Below are 20,912 nucleotides of genomic sequence, written 5' to 3'. Positions count from 1 at the left end.
AAAGGGAGCCGTTTACATTGCGTTACCAAGGCAACTACTGATGCGTTTTGTGTAATGTTTTAAAGAGCTTTGTCGCAGCACGACAGTGGAAAATGAAACCGTATCCGTTCTGTCTGGCCCGGTTTGGCACGGAATGGAACAGTTCTGTTTAAAGTACGATTCAGCACGATAGTGGAAAAGCGGCTTCTCTCACTTTAGACATTTGACCTGCTGCGCTGGCCTGTTTGTGAGGTAACTATTCCTTTCCTCTTTGCTGTTTAAGCGATACTTGTGGATCTAGACACGAGCGTGCCTGAGGTGCAAGTTTTCTCCACTGTGTCCATTACGGATTACCTGTGATAACCGCGTACATTATGTGCATAAACTGTAACCGTGGCTGTTCTTCCCGATATCGGTGAAAAGCGCTTTCATTTCTAAAGCTGATCGCAGCCCTTTCTGTTCAGCAGATGAAGACAATGACCAATCATAGAGGTGTAAGACCTCGCCTGTCAGCGCTCAAAAAGCAAGTGGGATAATATTTACATGAGTTTATTTGCTATAAATGTTTTGATGAGTACAGCTGAAAAAACAAAACAAAACATGATTTATGGAAAGGACTTTCAATTGAAGAAGATTTCAATTTCATTTTATTTTATTTCATTTCATTTTCATGCTGTCTTCTGTGCATGTATTGGAGTTTTGTTTGATACATTTGCTACAGGTACAGTTCATATATCTTACTGCTGTATTAAAGAACAAAATTGTATTGCAAATAATATATAAATAATAATATATTTATAGATTTTAATAAAAAAAAAATCTTGTGTTGTGAAGAAAAAAATCTAATTATGTATGGAAAGCATCGTCAATGCTCCTGGCGGTTCCAGGCTATAATAAATTGCTTCTTTCTTGGAAACTTTAAATGTTGTTAATATTGTTGTTTTTAGTTGAGTGTTTTGCTGTTTTTACCTGCTACTGCTTTTGTACAGCACATTGGTCAACCAAAAGTTGTAATTAAGTGTGCCCACAGCTCCACCAGCGAGAGCATCAACATTCGCTATATTGATCTCATATTTCAAGGATCTCGTATTAGATTTTATATTGTGTTTTGATGAGTACAGCTGAAAAAACAAAACAAAACATGATTTATGGAAAGGACTTTCAATTGAAGAAGATTTCAATTTCATTTTATTTTATTTCATTTCATTTTCATGCTGTCTTCTGTGCATGTATTGGAGTTTTGTTTGATACATTTGCTACAGGTACAGTTCATATATCTTACTGCTGTATTAAAGAACAAAATTGTATTGCAAATAATATATAAATAATAATATATTTATAGATTTTAATAAAAAAAAAATCTTGTGTTGTGAAGAAAAAAATCTAATTATGTATGGAAAGCATCGTCAATGCTCCAAGATATCAAATTATATCTAATCTATGGCATGATAATTGTAACCGAACCAAACCGTGAGACCAATGTAATATCACACCCCTACTCGTTACAATTATAGACCTTATTCTAGGCTGCTGGATGGAGGGCGCCATAGTGGCCAGCGTCTTCCGGGAGAATGTTTAGAACTTCAGTTTACAGCGTTTAAAACTGGTAATTTGCAAATCGAAAATGGGTTTGAATAGCTTTTTAAGTGGATTACAGAGTATTTTTGTGACACACAACTTTGAAAGGTGTGTGTTAAAGCTGTTATAATCTGTCAGATCTGTGGTTCAAGTGCGAGAGAAAAACGTTATCCTAGTTCATATAAATTGTAAGCCATGTTTCGTTTTCATTCTGCTTAATCACGTGCCCCCAAAAAACAAAACAATAGCATGTCTTTTGACTGCTTTCTTTAATAACTACATTATACAATACTTGTACTTTTACTTTCAGTACTTGAGTAGTAAATTTTGAAATAAATTACTTGCAATACTTAAGTACAAAAATTGTTGAATACTTCCTCTTAAGTATGGTGCTTAAAGAGCACTTCAACTTCTACTCAAGTCACTTTTTTAATAGAGCACTTGTACTTTTACTTAAGTCTGGGTCTCTAGTACTTTATACATCTCTGCTAGACAGTAGTCTAAAACTTGACAAACAAGTAAAATAGTAAGTTAAAGTTTGTATCGTCTACGACAACCTGCCAAATTGAAATCCTTACAAAGCAGGAAGGGTTTTGAAACGACTATTCATGCGATTAGATTATTGTAATTCTTTATATATTGGTCTAACTTCATCTTCCATTTCTAGACTTCAAATGGTCCAAAACGCGGCCAGTCTATTTCTGAAGAGGCTGTAAAATTTTACTCTTTGTTTATAAAACTTTGTATAACCTAGCACCATCGTATCTTTCTGATCTGATCACTACTACGGCCCAAACCCAAATTCTGACTCCAGAAATCCAGTTGTGGGTCCGAAATAAGTTACCATTAAAAATCAGAATAGCACCCACTCTATAGGTTTTTAAATTAATGTTAAAGACTTTAATCTTTTTTTCGAGTGCATTTAACATTCCCTAATGGCGGTTCCAGGCTATAATAAATTGCTTCTTTCTTGGAAACTTTAAATGTTGTTAATATTGTTGTTTTTAGTTGAGTGTTTTGCTGTTTTTACCTGCTACTGCTTTTGTACAGCACATTGGTCAACCAAAAGTTGTAATTAAGTGTGCCCACAGCTCCACCAGCGAGAGCATCAACATTCGCTATATTGATCTCATATTTCAAGGATCTCGTATTAGATTTTATATTGTGTTTTGATGAGTACAGCTGAAAAAACAAAACAAAACATGATTTATGGAAAGGACTTTCAATTGAAGAAGATTTCAATTTCATTTTATTTTATTTCATTTCATTTTCCACGCGAACGCAGGGAGAACATGCAAACTCCAACTGAGCCGAGGCTTGAACCAGCGACCTTCTTGCTGTGAGGTGACAGCACTACCTACTGCGCCACTGCTTCACTTTCAGAGATGGTGCCAATTTTCACAATCAAGAGATATAGTACTATATTTCAACTCATTATCTGCGTTACATGGCTTTTACAGTGATTAAAGAGATCATCTTCAAGACAGCACTTTCTGTGTGAAATTTTTACTAAATCTATAGAATCAAAAAATACTAAAATCAAAGAGAATCACAAGTTATATTTTTATGAATACCTCCCTATGTACAGTAGAGGTCATTAGGTACATTTCCATCCACATATTTTTATGCGTATTTTGGATATATGCATGAAAAAACAGTTGATGGATACGCCAAGATGTGCATAAATTTAGAAAATGCGCATAAAAAACATGCGCATAGCTGAGTAGGATAAACTTTTAATTCGATAAAAAAAGATGCGCATAAACTGCGATGGATACACTTTTACCAATTTAATTCCAGTATGCGCTTATTAAAAAAGGTCATGTGATTTTGTTATAGGAGATCACGTGATGATAAAAATGTGTGTGAATGGATAAACCAGCAGGCTGAGCACACTTTAAAACATCTGAAATGTTGTTTTGGTCATTCTATAACACCTTAACCATTGTTATTATATTATTAATGACCTCCAGAATCAAGAGCATCTGTGCTCTGCGTCTAAAGCCTTCAAACGCCACTGTGCATTCACTGCATGTCAGGATTGTCTTCTGAGGCACAAGTCAGTTAAAAATAAAAAAAAGATTAATTCAGCTTTACCTACTGCAGCAAATTTCATATTTACTTTTAATATTTGGCGTCAGCTAATCAGGAACTGACGATTTTGTTAGATTTAGGTGCGTTCAACTTTATGTAGCGCTGCACAGACCGATCTTAAAGCGGTGCATGCCAATAAGAAATTTTGTCAGGATTGATGATAAGCCGACGCCACATGACTGTCACATGTGGCATCAAAGTATCGCAACAGCGCTCTGAGATCAGAAGAGTGATTCAGCTGGTGCAGCATCTGAAGAGCGACTGCAGGAGCTGCGATGACGACACCGATATTACATGATTAGCCGAGTTCAGTGTATGACAACAACCACGTGTGTTTCGTTTTTTTTTTTTTTTGACAACTTCTGTCTCACAAATTTCAAAACAAACAATTAACTTTTTATACCATCTGTATATTGTACACATTATGCTTATTAAAACACATCAATCTAAAGGCGGTTTGGTTTGTAGCTGGACATTATTGGAGCTTGCTGACAGGAACAGTGAACAGATGTTCACTACTGAAACACCACAGAGTATCGCTAGATCCTCCTGTACGAACACTCGTCTATTATAAAACACTCACAAGATGTTAATTTGGACAACTATGTGGATATTTTAAAGGGGTGGTCCAGAATGTATTTTTAAGGCTTGGATGTGTTTATAAGATGCAAAGCAATGTGTGCTCATGTTTCACTTGAAGGAAATCACTTTATTTTTTCATATATCTCACTTTGATTATACATAGCTACTTAGCTAATATGAAAATGAATGTCATATTTCCTAGTTCCTCTGAAAGGCCCGCCCTTAAGTGACTCTGATTGGTCATCATCATAATGTGCTGCGATTCGCGTTTGGCTCCACGTCACGCCCGTAAAAGCACGTGCTTTTCTGCTGTGTAAACAATCAGTCAACCTCTTGACTACTCACTAAAATAACATTTGACAAGTGTCTGTAACGAGTGAAAATGGGGTCGGCTCCTTTAAGAGCGTTTGCCATTGTGTGTGTGCGTCTATGTGTGTGTGTGTGAATGTTTGAACTTTCTGTAACAAGCGCATGTGCACAGGAGTTTTTTTTTCTTTTTCTCTGATGCTCGGATTAAGTTTTTTTCTGTAATATATTGTGAAAGAAGAATAAAGCATGTGTGGGATGTGGGATGCTACCTGTGTGAGCCTTGATTTATTTTTCTGCTGCTACCACGAGTCAGGTGAGCATTCCTGTATTTTTTAAACTCTATGCGTTACACAACGCCTTTCACGTGTATCAGGAATATGCAGGTGTAAGTAATATGAATCATCCACGTATCTTTTGCAACTTCATTATCTGAGATGTGAAACGCATGGAAAAGCTGCCTAAAGACAATCAATGCAGTCGCGCACACACATAAGAAACACAAACGCGCTGGTGGAGTGTGTGTGTGTTAACTGCAGTTCGACTGATTAATATGAATTTGTAGCTAAATTGTTTGCGCTGCAAAGCAGCATTTGCTTTTGTCTACATCGTTGCTACAGCAGACCGTTAACGCTAGACACTGTACATGTCATGATCAATTTTAGCAAATAAAAACACTTACAGGTTGTAGTTTACAGCTTCTGCTTTGAGGAGAATTTAGCCGAATCCAGCACTGAACTGGGAGAGATTCTGGAAGCTGTTTTGTCAAATCATGCTTGCTATGTATTTTATAATTCTCTGGAACATAATTAATATTGAACTGTAAGCACTTCTGTCTTTGTGTGGTGTCCTTTGGAAGCCCAAATACAGAAATAGAAGAAGTTCTGTGGAAACAGCCGTGTTTGGACACATTTTTTGCTTCATCTCTGCTATAACTTTACAGCGCCACTGACCACGACCTTTAGCTGTGCAGTTTGTGTGTGCAGTAAGCAAACCTTTGTGATCTCACAGGGGGCAGATGTATTTTTTGTAGTCCCCAAAATTCATTCATTGTAGGCTTTGCTAAGCTAACTCTGTAAAAACCAACATCTCCCTTTGCATTGAACTTAGAACTTTTTACATTCAGAGATGTTGTTTATGTTCAAACAGCTACACATCAACTAAAGTTTAAAATATGATATCGTAGTGGACCACCCCTTTAAAGTGTTCACACAGAGAACAAGCATAGCCTAGTTTGTGAATCAACGGACTTGTGTGACTTTGATACAGTGCGAGTCGCAGACGTGAGGCTTGTGTGGGCTGGTTATTATAACTCTTAGCATAGTTAGGCTGGCTTGTGTAGCAAGCCAGACTACTGTTATCCTATTAAACTTATTATTATTATTCTATATTATTATTCTTCTTCTGAGACTAAAAATTAAACTCTATCTCGTCCTAGGCCTTTCAAGCTATGACCATCAAACTTGGGTCAGACCTCCGAACTATTCTGACTCGAGTTGCTATATCTTTTCCGACTGATCCGACTTTCGGTTTTCCGAAAAACGTCCCGGGACCGTCGGAAAAATCCCATAGACGTAACATTGGATCAAACTTTGCGACCTCATAACTCCGCGTCAGAATGTCACACAGACTTCTAACTAGGCTCATTTAACTCAGACCATCAATCTGCCAATGACTGATCACCTTTAAACTTTCTGGCCACGCCCTAGCAACCACTTTTGGACCCTAGAAACCGTCCCATAGACTTCCATTGCAAAAGACTCTCATTGACTTTACATTGGATCAAACTTTGTGAGCTCATAACTCTGCATCAAACTGTCCTACAGACTAATGGCTGAGCTCATTTAACTCAGTCTAGCCAGCAGCCAATCACCGATGGCCTTTTAACTTTCTAGCCACACCCTAACAACCAGATACTGCACCCTAGCAACTGTCCCATAGACTGCCATTAAAGAGGTTCAGACTGATATTGTCATGCTGCAGTGTGATAGAGACATGGGGATTGTTTTTAACTGTTCATACTGGCAAGAAGCTTGTATACATCATCAGTCTTAGCTGTCAATCAACTCCATAGCAACAAAACAGACTAACCTAGCAACGATATGACACCAGCTATATCTCAGCATCAGAACATCGTAGAGAGGCGGGGGTTGGCTTGTTTGACTCATGCTCATACACCATCTATCTATCTATCTATCTATCTATCTATCTATCTATCTATCTATCTATCTATCTATCTATCTATCTATCTATCTATCTACATCTTTCTATCTATCTATCTATCTATCTATCTATCTATCTGTCTGTCTGTCTGTCTGTCTGTCTGTCTGTCTCTATCTATCTATCTATCTGTCTGTCTGTCTGTCTGTCTGTCTGTCTGTCTGTGTCTGTCTGTCTGTCTGTCTGTATCTATCTATCTATCTATCTATCTATCTATCTATCTATCTATCTATCTATCTATCTATCTATCTATCTATCATGCTAACAATATGCTAATTCATGCTAGAAACATGCTAGTTACATGCTAATTCATGCTAGAATCATGCTAGTCACATGCTAATTCATGCTAGAATCATGCTAGTCACATGCTAATTTATACTAGAATCATGCTAACAACATGCTAATCCATGCTAGAATCATGCTATTCACATGCTAATTCATGCTAGAATCATGCTAGTAACATTCAAATTGATGTTAGAATCATGCTAACAACATGCTAATTCATGCTAGAATCATGCTAGTAACATGCTAATTCATGCTAGAATCATGCTAACAACATGCTAATTCATGCTAGAATCATGCTAGTCACATGCTAATTCATGCTAGAATCATGCTAGTCACATGCTAATTTATACTAGAATCATGCTAACAACATGCTAATCCATGCTAGAATCATGCTATTCACATGCTAATTCATGCTAGAATCATGCTAGTAACATTCAAATTGATGTTAGAATCATGCTAACAACATGCTAATTCATGCTAGAATCATGCTAGTAACATGCTAATTCATGCTAGAATCATGCTAACAACATGCTAATTCATGCTAGAATCATGCTAGTAACATGCTAATTCATGCTAGAATCATGCTAACAACATGCTAATTCATGCTAGAATCATGCTAACAACATGCTAATTCATGCTAGAATCATGCTAGTAACATGCTAATTCATGCTAGAATCATGCTAACAACATGCTAATTCTAGCTAGAATCATGCTAGTAACATGCTAATTCATGCTAGAATAATGCTAGTAACATGCTAATTTATGCTAGAATCATGCTAGTAACATGCTAATTCATGCTAAAATCATGCTAGTAACATGCTAATTCATGCTAGAATCATGCTAACAACATGCTAATTCATGCTAATTCATGCTAGAATCATGCTAGTAGCATGCTAATTCATGCTAGAATCATGCTAACAACATGCTAATTTATGCTAGAATCATGCTAGTAACATGCTAATTCATGCTAGAATCATGCTAACAACATGCTAATTCATGCTAGAATCATGCTAGTAACATGCTAATTCATGCTAGAATCATGCTAACAACATGCTAATTTATGCTAGAATCATGCTAGTAACATGCTAATTCATGCTAAAATCATGCTAACAACATGCTAATTCATGCTAGAATCATGCTAGTAGCATGCTAATTCATGCTAGAATCATGCTAGTAACATGCTAATTTATGCTAGAATCATGCTAATTCATGCTAGAATCATGCTAACAACATGCTAATTCATGCTAGAATCATGCTAACAACATGCTAATTCATGCTAGAATCATGCTAGTAGCATGCTAATTCATGCTAGAATCATGCTAACAACATGCTAATTTATGCTAGAATCATGCTAGTAACATGCTAATTCATGCTAAAATCATGCTAGTAACATGCTAATTCATGCTAGAATCATGCTAACAACATGCTAATTCATGCTAGAATCTTGCTAGTAACATGCTAATTAATGCTAGAATCGTGCTAACAACATGCTAATTCATGCTAGAATCATGCTAACAACATGCTAATTCATGCTAGAATCATGCTAATTCATGCTAAAATCATGCTAGTAACATGCTAATTTACGCTAAAATCATGTTGTAACATGCTAATTCATGCTAGAATCATGTTAAAAACATGCTAATTCATGCTAGAATCATGCTAATAACATGCTAATCTATCTATCTATCTATCTATCTATCTATCTATCTATCTATCTATCTATCTATCTATCTATCTATCTATCTTTTTATAGTTTTAAAAACTGTTTAAACTAAATAAACTATTACCGTCAGGCTTTCACAAGCCAGCCTCAAAGTTTGTTCTCAAACTTTAAGAATCTAGTTACATTTACATTTGCGTGACTGTTTGCTTTATACAACTGAGAATGTAGTCCTAGTTGAAGCGCAGCGGTTGGAAATTTAAGCCACAGTTATGTCTGTGATTAACAGTGGGGCCGTTTTTGCCTGTGAGTTCGAATTAGCCTATTTAATCACAGAAACCGGAAAATGCCATTAGTACCATAATTTTAATATGACATATTTAATGATGAAATCAAATAAATATAAAATTATAAAATTTAAGTTATTTTAACCAGCAGGATTGCTGATGCCCACAATGTGAAGAACCCCAAAAGGTGCCTCCGGGAACTTTTAAGTTTTACAGTGCACATAATAAACATTTTTACAGTATAAAATACTTTACGCCAATGGGGAGTCCCTGTAAACCTTATATACAAGTTTGTGACTGTATGTGTTCACTCACCTCTGACACCCCACACACACCAGGACGATTAGGATGGTGACCACAAAGGCAGAGGCGGCTGCGATGGCGCCCAGAATCAGCACCTTCGGGAGATCTGAAAACATTCCCCTGAGCTCAAGACACACACATACACACACACACAGGTCCTGCCGAAGGGCTCGTCCACTGCACCTGCACATAGAGAGAGGGAAAGAGAAGACCCGATCATCAGTCGGCGCACTGGACTCACTCAACAATCAATAAATCACTATCAATAAACAAAGACATTGCACTGATATATTATGATAATCACTATTGACTGTTTGAATTCCTGCATCAAGGACAAGACTGAAATGCCTGAAATGATTAATTATTTGCCTAAATATATATTTGCTCATCATTTACACACCATCTACTGATTCACAACTTATTTAAAAAAAGACTTATTTTGGGAGGATATTTTGATTTCCCAGTACTGGGTTACAGCTGGAAGGGCATCCAATATGTAAAACATGTGCTGGATAAGTTGGCGGTTCATTCCGCTGTGGCGACCCCTGATGAATAAAGGGACTAAGCTGAAGGAAAATAAATTAATGAAGATATTTTGAAGAATGTTGGAAACCGCTAGCCATTGACAAGGTAGGGAAAATACTATATGTCAATAGCCCCTTTTCACACATACAGACTTGTCCAGAAAATTACCAGCAATTTTCCAAAAAGGTATCACGAGTGAAAAGGCCCTTTTTGAAAATACCGATAAATTAATTCCGGCAATTTCCCTGAAAAAGAGGTTGCAACATTAACAGTAATTTCCCAGAATGCTGCGCTGTGTGGAAGAGGAAGGAACATTGCCGGAAAGAGCGCTTTCACGATTAAAACGGGCTGATGTGAGACGTCTACTCCGGCCATTCAGAACATTCAGACGCATTCACATCCATGCTGTTTATGAAAATAAAAACATATTTATTCAGATAATGTTACTAAGTTCCTTCTTAATGCAAAACTGTGTAAAAATATATCGATAAGATGCTTATGATAAACCACTGTTAGTTTACCTTCAAGCTCTGCTTCAGTTGTTTGACACATATGCATGTGAAGGAGCCGGTGAGTGCCAGCACGTGCACATATTATGTTCATTTCAACATGCAAATTATGTACATCTCCGCAGCTAAAGCTTTAAATAAAATTGAAACCATCAACAAAAGCCCGACCCCTTTTATGATTACAAATATAAGCACAGCTGCTTAGAGGTCATTTCTAGTTAATAAGGTCAGAATTTACTGATATTTTAGAATGGATGTGTGAATGGTCTTTTCCAGAAAAATTCCAAAAGCCTGTGTAAACAACATTTTTTGTTTTAAAGGAAGAAGAAGGAAGATTGCCGGAAAGAGTGAGATGTCTACTCCAGAATAATTCCAGAATGTCTTTGCTTGTGTTAACAGCGTTTTTTTTTTTTTTTTATTTATTTACCAGTAAAGTCGTTCCTGCAATTTTCCGGACATTTACCAATTTTTTTTACAAGATGATAATTTTGTCATATCGGAATATATGTACTGTAATATCATTGTTTCATTTTCTTTCAACTTGGTCTCTGTTTTAGAGGTTGCCACAACAGAATGAATCAACTACTCCAGCATATGTTTTACGGAGTGGCTGCCCTTCTAGCCACAACCTAGTACTGGGAAACACCCATATGCACTCATTCATACTCACTCTACAACCTAGAGCTTAGAGGAAACCGGAGCACCAGGAGGAAACATAGGAGAGAACATGCAAACTCCACACAGAAATGGCAACTGACCCACCAGGGACTTGAACCAGCAACCTTGCTGTGAGGCGACAGTGCTAACCACTGAGCCACCATGCTGCCCCATATATCATACTTTTCATTTAGTATATTTTTGCTACGCAAACTCAGCTAAAGCAAGAATGTTAACTCAACTAATATAGTTTTGCTCTTCTATCATTTTAATAATGAACCTTTCTGTAGAGATTAAATAAATGGAAACTAAACAATATAAAGGCATCCCCACATGTGAAACAAATAAATATTTAACATTATACCAGGGTAATTGTTTAAAAGAGCTGTTTTTTTTTGTAGCTGTGGAAATGTATGGTTTGGGGCAAGCATTAATTATTCATATGTTTTATCTTACTTAGCTTTGCTCCCATTAGTTTATGTTCCCCATCCCAGCTAAAAGCAAACTTTCAGGCAAGGTGGTAAACAGATATTCTGCTATCATCTCACTGGAAGAATGTTGTTTTTAACCTTTTCTGAATGTTCTAATAATAAAATAAAAATAATAATAAAATAATAATAACAACAATAAAAATAATACTCATCATCATCATCATAACACTAATAATAAAAAGTTTTAAACTGTGAATTTTTTTAAAGATTGCTAATTTAATAATATAAAAAAACACTTTCAAACATTTATTTATGAATAACTATAGGTTTACTACTACTAATATATATCTGTGTGGATATCTGTTAAAAACATAGCTACTACACAAAAACAATAATAAAACCACAAAATAATCCATGGTATTTGAAGTAAAATTGTGATTATAAATTCATTCATTCTGTCAGAGTCAGTGGGTGGGAAAAAGGAGTGAGGCCTCAATTGCATAAATAATAGGTATTTGCTAATAATAAAATAAAATAAAAGGCAAAACAGCAAAATCAACTACCCAGAGGGGGAAAACGTTAACAAAACAAATAAATACACAAACAAACCGAACTAGACTGGGCAGGCTGGCTGGGATCAGGACTGGAACAGACACACAACAGGACAAGGCAACATACAATGACAAACTGGCACAGGACAGCAGACATGAGGAGATTATAAGCAGAAGTAAATTAACACACAGGTAAACAAACAGGTGTATCTAGTAAACTAATAATGGGTTAAGGAGGGTGGGACTAGACAATAGAGAGCACATCACACAGAGACAACACAAGCCATGTGCTCACATTTGATTTGATTTGATTTGATTTGATTTGATTTGATTTGATTTGATTTGATTTGATTTGATTTGATTTGATTTGAATTGATTTGAAACGAGACTTGAACACGCAGCCAATTAGAGAACTCACCATGTGTTCATATGAAAGACTAGCACAACACTAAAGCACACAACAAAAGCACGCAGCCACAATGTAAACAGAGCCACGTGCTTAGACAACACCAACATAAACAGACGCAAGACACGAGCACACGATAGATGAAAACACCTTATCGTGTACTCACACATGTGCAAAGCACATGTTTCATCTCAGTGACAACTGAAACGAAAACCAACCAGACTGAGATGCTGAGAATGAAACAGCATGTTGCCGAGAGAACATAACAAACACGAGTACAAGAGCGCGCAGTGGAATGAACCACCAACTTATCCAGCACATGTCTTACACAGCGAATGACCTTCCAGCTGCAATCCAGTACTGGGGAACACCCATACACTTTCACATGCACAAACATACACTAGGGCCAATTTAGTTTGTTCAGTTCACCTATAGCGCATGTCTTTGGACTTGTGGGGGAAACTGGTGGGGGAAACATGGGTAAGGAAACACATGTAAACATGGCGAGAACATGCAAACTCCACACAGAAATGCCAACTGACCCAGCCGGGGCTCAAACAAGCGACCTTCTTGCGATGAGACGACAGTGCTAACCACTGAGCCATGGTTTCGCCCTGTGAATTTACAAAGGGTAATCATTCAATCAAGACTACACACACACACACGCACATATATATATAGCCAAACTTTGCTAGGTGTTTTAAGCATTAAGCTAAAAGCTAAACGTGTCTGACTCACCTAAACTCCTTCATATTACTTCTTCACATCAGTGACAGTCATGACAGCTGTTTAATCCATCTCTGTGTACAGCAATGCCAGGGATTAAGTCTGAAGTTTAATATTAGTTGCTGAGGCATGCCAGCAAAGCTAAGCTAACAGTGGCTAAGCTAAAGTCTCAGTCAGCTTTCAGTCATGAAGATAAGCACTTTACAAGTCACTATTATTTTACATGACTCTCTCCATCTGCTTCATGACTTAGTGCTACATGAGTGAAGAGATCATATATTCACTTTTTGAAAACTTTTACCATGGTAATACCATGTTTATTTGATGCTATAATATGGTATCTATTACAAGAAATAGCTTTTTGTCATGATTAGCTTTTATCATAAATGATTTCATTATAGTAAAAGTGTAGTAATTGTCAGTTTTAGGGCTCTGTTCTATTGATCTAGGTACAAAGTCTAAAGCGTATGGTGCAGAAGCATTAAGGGCGTGTCCAAATCCACTATTGGTATTTTAAAGATGGAAAAGTACACTCTGCACCAAGACGCATGGTCTAACAGGGTTGTGTTTACTCTCTTAATGAGTTATGGGTGTGTTTTGAGCATAATTAATCAGTCTCATCTCCCATTCCTTTTAAGAGTCAGTTGTGCCACGCCATGGCCTTTTTGCTTTTTTACATGGTAGACTTTGTAAGTGGAAAACCGAAAGCTTTACTAGCGGGAAACAGTTACACAGACTATCTGCAGCGCAACGGTAACGAACGACCCTCCTCCAAACGACCTCTTTACTTTCACTTTAATTTACTTTTACTTATTACTTTACTCCTTTACTTTCTCTTTACTTTACTTTTACTCTTTACTTTCATGGAAGATTTCCAGTAGCCTATATATTTAATTTTGTTTGTTAAGCGCAAAGATTTGTTTCAAAACAATTTCTAAATTCAGTTCTAATTTCCAGAAGTTATATCCAAAAACACGTCCTATTCTTATGCCCCATAGTGATGCAGACGTCTCTAAAAATCCAACAGGTGGACAAATCTAAACGTATATTTATTAAAACAAATATAAATATGCATATAATAAATAATACTGCTAATAATAATAACATAGGAATGCAAGTTGTCATGAATGAACTGAAAAAAAGCCCCATAAAATGAAAAACATTTTAATCATATATATTTTTCTTATGTAAAGATATTGCTGTATATCCTGTGTGTATGAAGCAATGTATAAATGTTTGAATCCACATATGTGCATAACTAACGTGCTCTGCACTGGTTTTTAGACCAGCTATATGAGTTGATCAATGGTGCAGTCAATTGCAGTTCCTCAAAATAGCAACGCCAAACAATGCACCTTAAAACACCTCCTTTTCAGACCAGCATGCTCATAAGTCCACAAAACAGAGCAAATAGATTTGTAATTTAAACAACGTGGTGCAAAACATGAAAATTATGGCTGCACTGGTCTGAAAATAGTAACAAATTGTACCAAAAACGTTTTGCGCCTTATTGTGTTGGGTATATGATAAGTCAGTTCACCACAAATATCATAGGTAAACTATGGTTAGCTTAGCAAAACTATGATCAATTTATGTCATTTACCTATAAAATGATGCTCATAATGATGCTCTAAACAAAGGTGGAGAAACAACATCTTTAGAGAATAACCCTATAATTTCTTTGTGCAAATTATATTGTTTTACACGTGCATGCATTAAAAAAATCCAACATTAGTTGAAATATATGGCACATACTGTATAGAGCCTATGTTTCCTTCACAAATATTATTGAGAACATTACATATTCTATTCTAAATTAATATAAAATCACTTACAAAAACTAACATATTCTAATATCACATATAAATAAATACATAATGAGGCTGTTTATTAAGAAATTAAATGTAATATTTATTAACAATTAGGAAATGAAATAATCCTACTTTAATAATAATATTAATGAGGATGGCAATTCTTCTTCCTCTTCTTTTTCTTCTTCTTATTATTGTTGTTATTAAGTAGGATAATGTTTATTTATTCATTTAGTTTTATTGTTTTAAAAGCCGACTTTTTTAATTTGACACATGAAAAGCACTGCAGTAATGTTCTAACCAACAGGCCTATGTCATGTACAGATACTTAATAGATAATCTACTACAAAATTAAAAGAATTAACGTATGCTATGTTTTTTTTTCACAAGCTTTGGAGATGTAAAGTAAATTCCATTTTTAAGTAATAGATCACCTAGCTTTCTTCATGAGCCATGGTTGTGTTTAAAATGACATCAATGTTTTTTAAGTGCACTGCAAGTGAACGCAATTGTGAACATGAAGATTGCTAAAACTGAACTTAAAAATGCTTTGAAAGCAAAGTACACCTAAGAGTGAAAACTTTTTACACTATAAGAGTGAATGCTTTTTATAATCATTCCAAGTTTAAATGTTAGAATGTTTAAACGAATAGAGCATAGGGGAAAACTGGGAATAGAACACAGCCAGGAACTATGTTTCTAACTACAGCTCCAAAGGTGTAGTTGCAAGCATGGAAGTTTGCGATGCAGTTTGCGAATGTTCGTTGGAGTGACGGATTTAAGTAATGCCAAATCAACAAACTATGTTTGTAATGATACAACTTGCGACCTTAGTTGGTTAACAATGGTTTTCGGAAACACACCACTGTATAGTAAAAACACAGAAATAACACACACTGAAAAATTTCCTATACCATCTACAGCAATTTACTGGCAACAGTTCGCAGTCACTTAAAATACTGAATTTACATTTACAGCACCATTTCTCTTGCTGTACACTGTGCTGCAAATAAATCCTAAAATAGCCGGCATTAGATTACAGAAATTTCCTTAAATTAAAATTTCTGGTAAATTTCAGTTATTTAATCTACGTTATTTTATGGTGAATTTCCGTAGTTTACCCCCCAGCTGCCTGAAATTTCCCTTATTTATCACCCCAGCTGCCAGAAATAAACCATAAAACTAGAATACATTTTTTACAGTATATATATTTACAGTATTATATAACTTTACTGCATAATATACAATCATTTTCACAATGCAACTTTACAATACAGTAACACCGCATAACTATCCAACAATAAAATACAGTTCATATTACAGTTCAATACTGTGTAATTTATACAAATCATTAACAGTGCAGATATTAAATAATATTACAAGCTAAATAAATAACATCTTAATATATAAAACTTAACAGTGTGTTAAGTCTTAATTAACTTAATTAACTGTTTTGTCTGTATTTTGACCAAATAAATGCATACGATATATCAACTCCATTTAAAAACATTATATATGCAACATACTGTAGGCATTTCTTTCAACTAAACATCAACATGATTAACTACTCAAATGTCGGGGCTTTATGTTGTTTGGGTTTTTTTTCAGTCAGTCACCATTTTTCTATTAAACAGCACCTGCTCTTGACATTTGTCATCGTGTCTTTAAAAATATCAGCCTGGGATATGAAGAAATCCATCATCTAGTGTGTGTTTCTGAACACATTTATCACCAAACTAAAGAGAGCAGTGATGATGTTTGGACTCATTTCTCTCCTTTACACACGGGATCACATATCAATTTTTCAAGATGGCCTGAGCTTTCCCCTCGAAACCCACACACACTGAGAGAGAGAGAAAGAGAGAGAGAGTTGGCCAAAGCTGAGGATTAGACTGAGAGAGGGAGAGAGAGAGCTGGATATGACGAAAGAGCGACCCAGAAAAGGAGGTCATGGCAACCCAAAAGCGCTCACCATTTTTACAATTTTAGGTGTGAATTGTGTGTGTAATGTGATTGCTTTATAAAACAATCCTTGGTATGATCGCACACACCAAAAATATGATTACATCCTCCAACCACCAGAAAAATTCGAAGCCTCTCTCTTTTTTGTCTCTCTCTCTCTCTCTTTCTTTCTTTCTCTCTCTCTCCTCCGTCTGATGCTGCTGTCAGCACATTTCCTAAATATTCCTTCGCATCCAGAGAAAAGCCTGCAACATCTACGGCTGAACAACGAGAGGAGAGGTTTGTGCCTTTTGAATAACCACAGATACCATGTTTTAATTACAATAAACATGCTTTGCCATTTATATAACCCCAGTTTACTTACACACACCATGGTATAATTACGATTAGTGTACAAAAATAATGCTTTGTTTTGTGGTTAACATGTTATAACTAAAATGAGCATGTATTTTGGTTTTATCTGTAGTAACTTGTATGCTTTGAATTACCATGTAAATATGAATACCAATGAAGAAGACAGGGGTATTTCCATGTCGTGCTCATCTCTAATTAGCAATTGCTTCAGCGCACTTATTTTGCTTCCACAGTTTTCAGTCTTACTTGCTTCATAATACTGCGAAATTCTTTCGCTTATCCATCAACATGCTTTCAACAGGACTCACATAGCAGGATGTAATGAAGATGACAACTCCTATGATTCCACACTCAGACAAAGCGTCATCAAAAAAGCATTTGTTTGTTGTGAATGCATGCCCTCTAGTGGCGAAAATCATGCAAAGACTGAGAAATAAAGGAAGAAAATCTGACATCTTAAAAAAAAATGTTTTGTTGCTTGTTGAGGCCTTTATTAATAATCCACTTTATTTTAAAATTTTCTCACCCTGTTATTCACTTGTTTATTTTATTAATTTTTTTTGGCTTTTGTTTTTGTTTTACCTGCTTTCTGGAACCAAACTTCACAGGATTCGTACCCTGTTGTCACGGTCAACTTCTCTTTGCATCTCAAGTCCGCTGACATACGTGGTGAATACAGAGGTAGACAGTCAGCTGCTATTGTGAAAAGAAACGGCGTCATGCCACCCTGTAGCGTTCATTTTAAAGATGAAATGAAGCCAAACGTAATTCTGGCTACATAATTTGCAATCTCCAGCAATGTATATAGGGCTACATTTTCAGAATGAGCCTGTGTTGCACATTATATTCACCTTATTCTCCGCTGACGAGCGGGCGCTGGCATTTGAATCTTTTTGGCTTGAGACTTCCTGTCACACCTGCTGCAGTGCCCTCTGGTGGTTTTCAAGGGCACCAGTTTTTGTTTTAGTTTTTGTGCTTTGTATCCTAGTCATGTGATCACTCCTTGTTTCCAGCTGTCCCTTATTGTCTAATTAGTTCTGTCTTTAAAAGCCCTATTATGTTGTGTTTAGTTTGCCTTTGGATTTTCAATGTTCTGTTTTGGTTTGTCGTGCTTTATTCATAATCTGGTTCATCGTGTTTGGTTTGTTTGTTTGTTCACTTTGTTTAGTATCATTACAATGTTTTTGGATACCTGATTAGTTTGTGTTTGATTCACTTTTGTGCTTCATTTTTGCACTTTATGTTTTCATCGATTTTGGTACCTTGCCTGTCCCTTTGTCATTTTTTTTGGGATCTTTATTGTTTGGCAATAAATGTGTTTTGCTGCACTTGGATCTTTCCCTTGTTTTTGTGATACCCAGTCGTGACACTTCCGGTCCCATTCACTTCCATTCATTTTTTGACGTTAAAAACTGCTCATTACGCTGCTTGATGTTGCAATTTGATATTTTCTTATTATATTATTCTACTTGGTCTGTATAGTCATGCAAACATTTGTTTGTAGAGCAAGTAGTTTGACCATTTTCTGCCGTTTATTATTCCTAGTCATTTCTCCCATAGGCGACTGAATCGGAAGTTCTAAGACAATCGCGAAAACAGGCGCACTTCCGCATTTTAGAATAAGGTCAATGTACATCACTTTTTTTCTTAATGTTATTAAACAATGAAAAGTAGCAGATAAATGTGCCATTTGAAAATGTGCCATCCCAGTGACAGATTTTGTACCTTTATTTTAGTGTCTTTAATCAGAGCAATGTCTTAATTATTTTAATGCAGTAATATAGTTTTCAAGTAAAGATTTCTGCTTTTTTCCTACAACATCTTCAGCTGAAGGACGAGAGAAGAGAAAGAGAGTGTTGAGATAAACGGAGGTTGCTGAAAGCCGACAGACAGTATTAGACCCAGGACGAGTCTTTAAACAGGGCAAGTATTTGGAGGAGTATGTTGTTTAGCGCTTCCCCCATGGGAGGGTTTCTCTAGCAACAATTCATACATCTCTGTTGTTCACAGCTCTCTCCATAGCAGCGCTGATGAACACAACATATACATGAGAACGCACACTGAGGCTGTCTGAGGGAAGACGCTTTGTAATGTTGTCCTTTTTTCTGTGCTTGTGCATGAACAAGATAGACTCGCACTTAAAGCATTTATTCTGTTTAACAGAGAACACTGAGCCACACTTACTAGCTGAAGTCCAAAAATGTCGGTCACAACTTGAAATATGATTCTAATTCCATCCAGGTCTGGTGTTAGTCTGACTTAATAAAATTTTTATTATTTAATTAATTATTATTTTATAATATGCATTTTTATATTACATCATAAAACTATTTTAGAATTATTGTTTTATTTAAAATTATTTTACGTTTATATTTTATATTTGTTTGTTTCATTTATAGTAACATCTATGTGTTCATTTGTTTAAATAAATTGCTTGATATTGTTTTTAGATTGTTTAATATTGTTTTTCATATTTTGTATCTTTGTTAATGTAAGTTAATGAAAATAAAGTCACATTGTTAGTTCTTGTTGACTCACAGTGCAATAACTAATGCTGACAAGCATAAATTTTGCATTTTAATAACGGATTACTACATTTTGAAATATGATTATTATTGTTGTACAAGTATTGTTCATCGTTATTAGGTAATGTTAGTGAATGTATTATATATATATATATATATATATATATATATATATATATATATATATATATATATATATATATATATATATATATACATTTATACATTTATACATTTATACATTTATACATTATTCAGATATATTTGGGCTAATTGTCAACTTGAATTATTGTAATTTCTAATATCTTATTACACTTTGTTCTGATTTGTTTTATGTTGTCACAATCACCAGGGATCTAACATTTGCAGATCACTGGAGAACTACAATACCACTGCTGAAGCCAACTACAACTCCCAAAAGTCATTACTCCAATAACTCCTGCCACAGCTGACAGTAATCTGGGGCCTCATGTACGAAGACTTGCATTGAATTAAAACATTGTGTACAAACAAAGCTGTAAATCTGCGTACGTAGTAAAAAATTCAAATGTATGAATGCGTCCGCGGAATATATATTTTCCAATAGTCTACAGAGCAAACCATCATTATACAATAACTTGCCTAATTACCCTAACCTGCCCAGTTAACCTAATTAACCCTTAAATGTCACTTTAAGCTTTATAGAAGTGTCCTAAAAAATATGTAGTAAAATAAAATTTACTGTCATCATGGCAAAGATAAAATAAGTCAGTTATTAGAGATGAGTCATTAAAACTATTATGTTTAGAAATGTGTTGAAAAAATCTGCCCTCTGTTCAACAGAAAATGGGGGGAAATAAACAGGGGGCAAATAATTCAGGGGGACTAATAATTCTGACTTCAACTGTATGTAACAGTAGGATTCTGGACAACAGAGTTGAGGCAGGCAACAGTCAAAACAGGAACAAACTGGAGCATATAGATGATCCAAAGAGTCAAAAGTATGCAAGAGATTGGTGCAGGCAGCAAACAGGATATACAATAAACAAAACATGGGTCAAAAGCACGGGAAGGCTAGACAAAAAGTAATACTTTGAAAAAAAAAAAACTCAGCAAAGAGTGTGTGAAACAGGCGTGTATGTATAGTCCACTGTAATGAAGTTCACGGCCCTTTGGCCGCCG

At 35.6% G+C, this 20,912-nt stretch overlaps 1 protein-coding gene across 1 annotated transcript in view; it reads right to left on the bottom strand.

Annotated features, from left to right (window-relative positions):
* LOC100005368 (uncharacterized) overlaps positions 1-20,912 on the bottom strand; it is a 144,598-nt gene that overhangs the window by 63,087 nt on the left and 60,599 nt on the right. The window contains exon 2 of the mRNA XM_001344412.7: positions 9,307-9,477. Coding sequence (XP_001344448.1) covers positions 9,307-9,410 — 104 coding nt within the window. The 5' untranslated portion in view covers positions 9,411-9,477. The remainder of the gene's footprint in view (positions 1-9,306; positions 9,478-20,912) is intronic.

Source organism: Danio rerio, chromosome 23 (assembly GCF_049306965.1).
Source record: "Danio rerio strain Tuebingen ecotype United States chromosome 23, GRCz12tu, whole genome shotgun sequence".
Classification (NCBI taxonomy): Eukaryota; Metazoa; Chordata; class Actinopteri; order Cypriniformes; family Danionidae; genus Danio; species Danio rerio.
The sequence above is the reverse complement of the archived record's forward strand: the minus strand, read 5'-3'. Positions and strand labels throughout refer to the sequence as shown.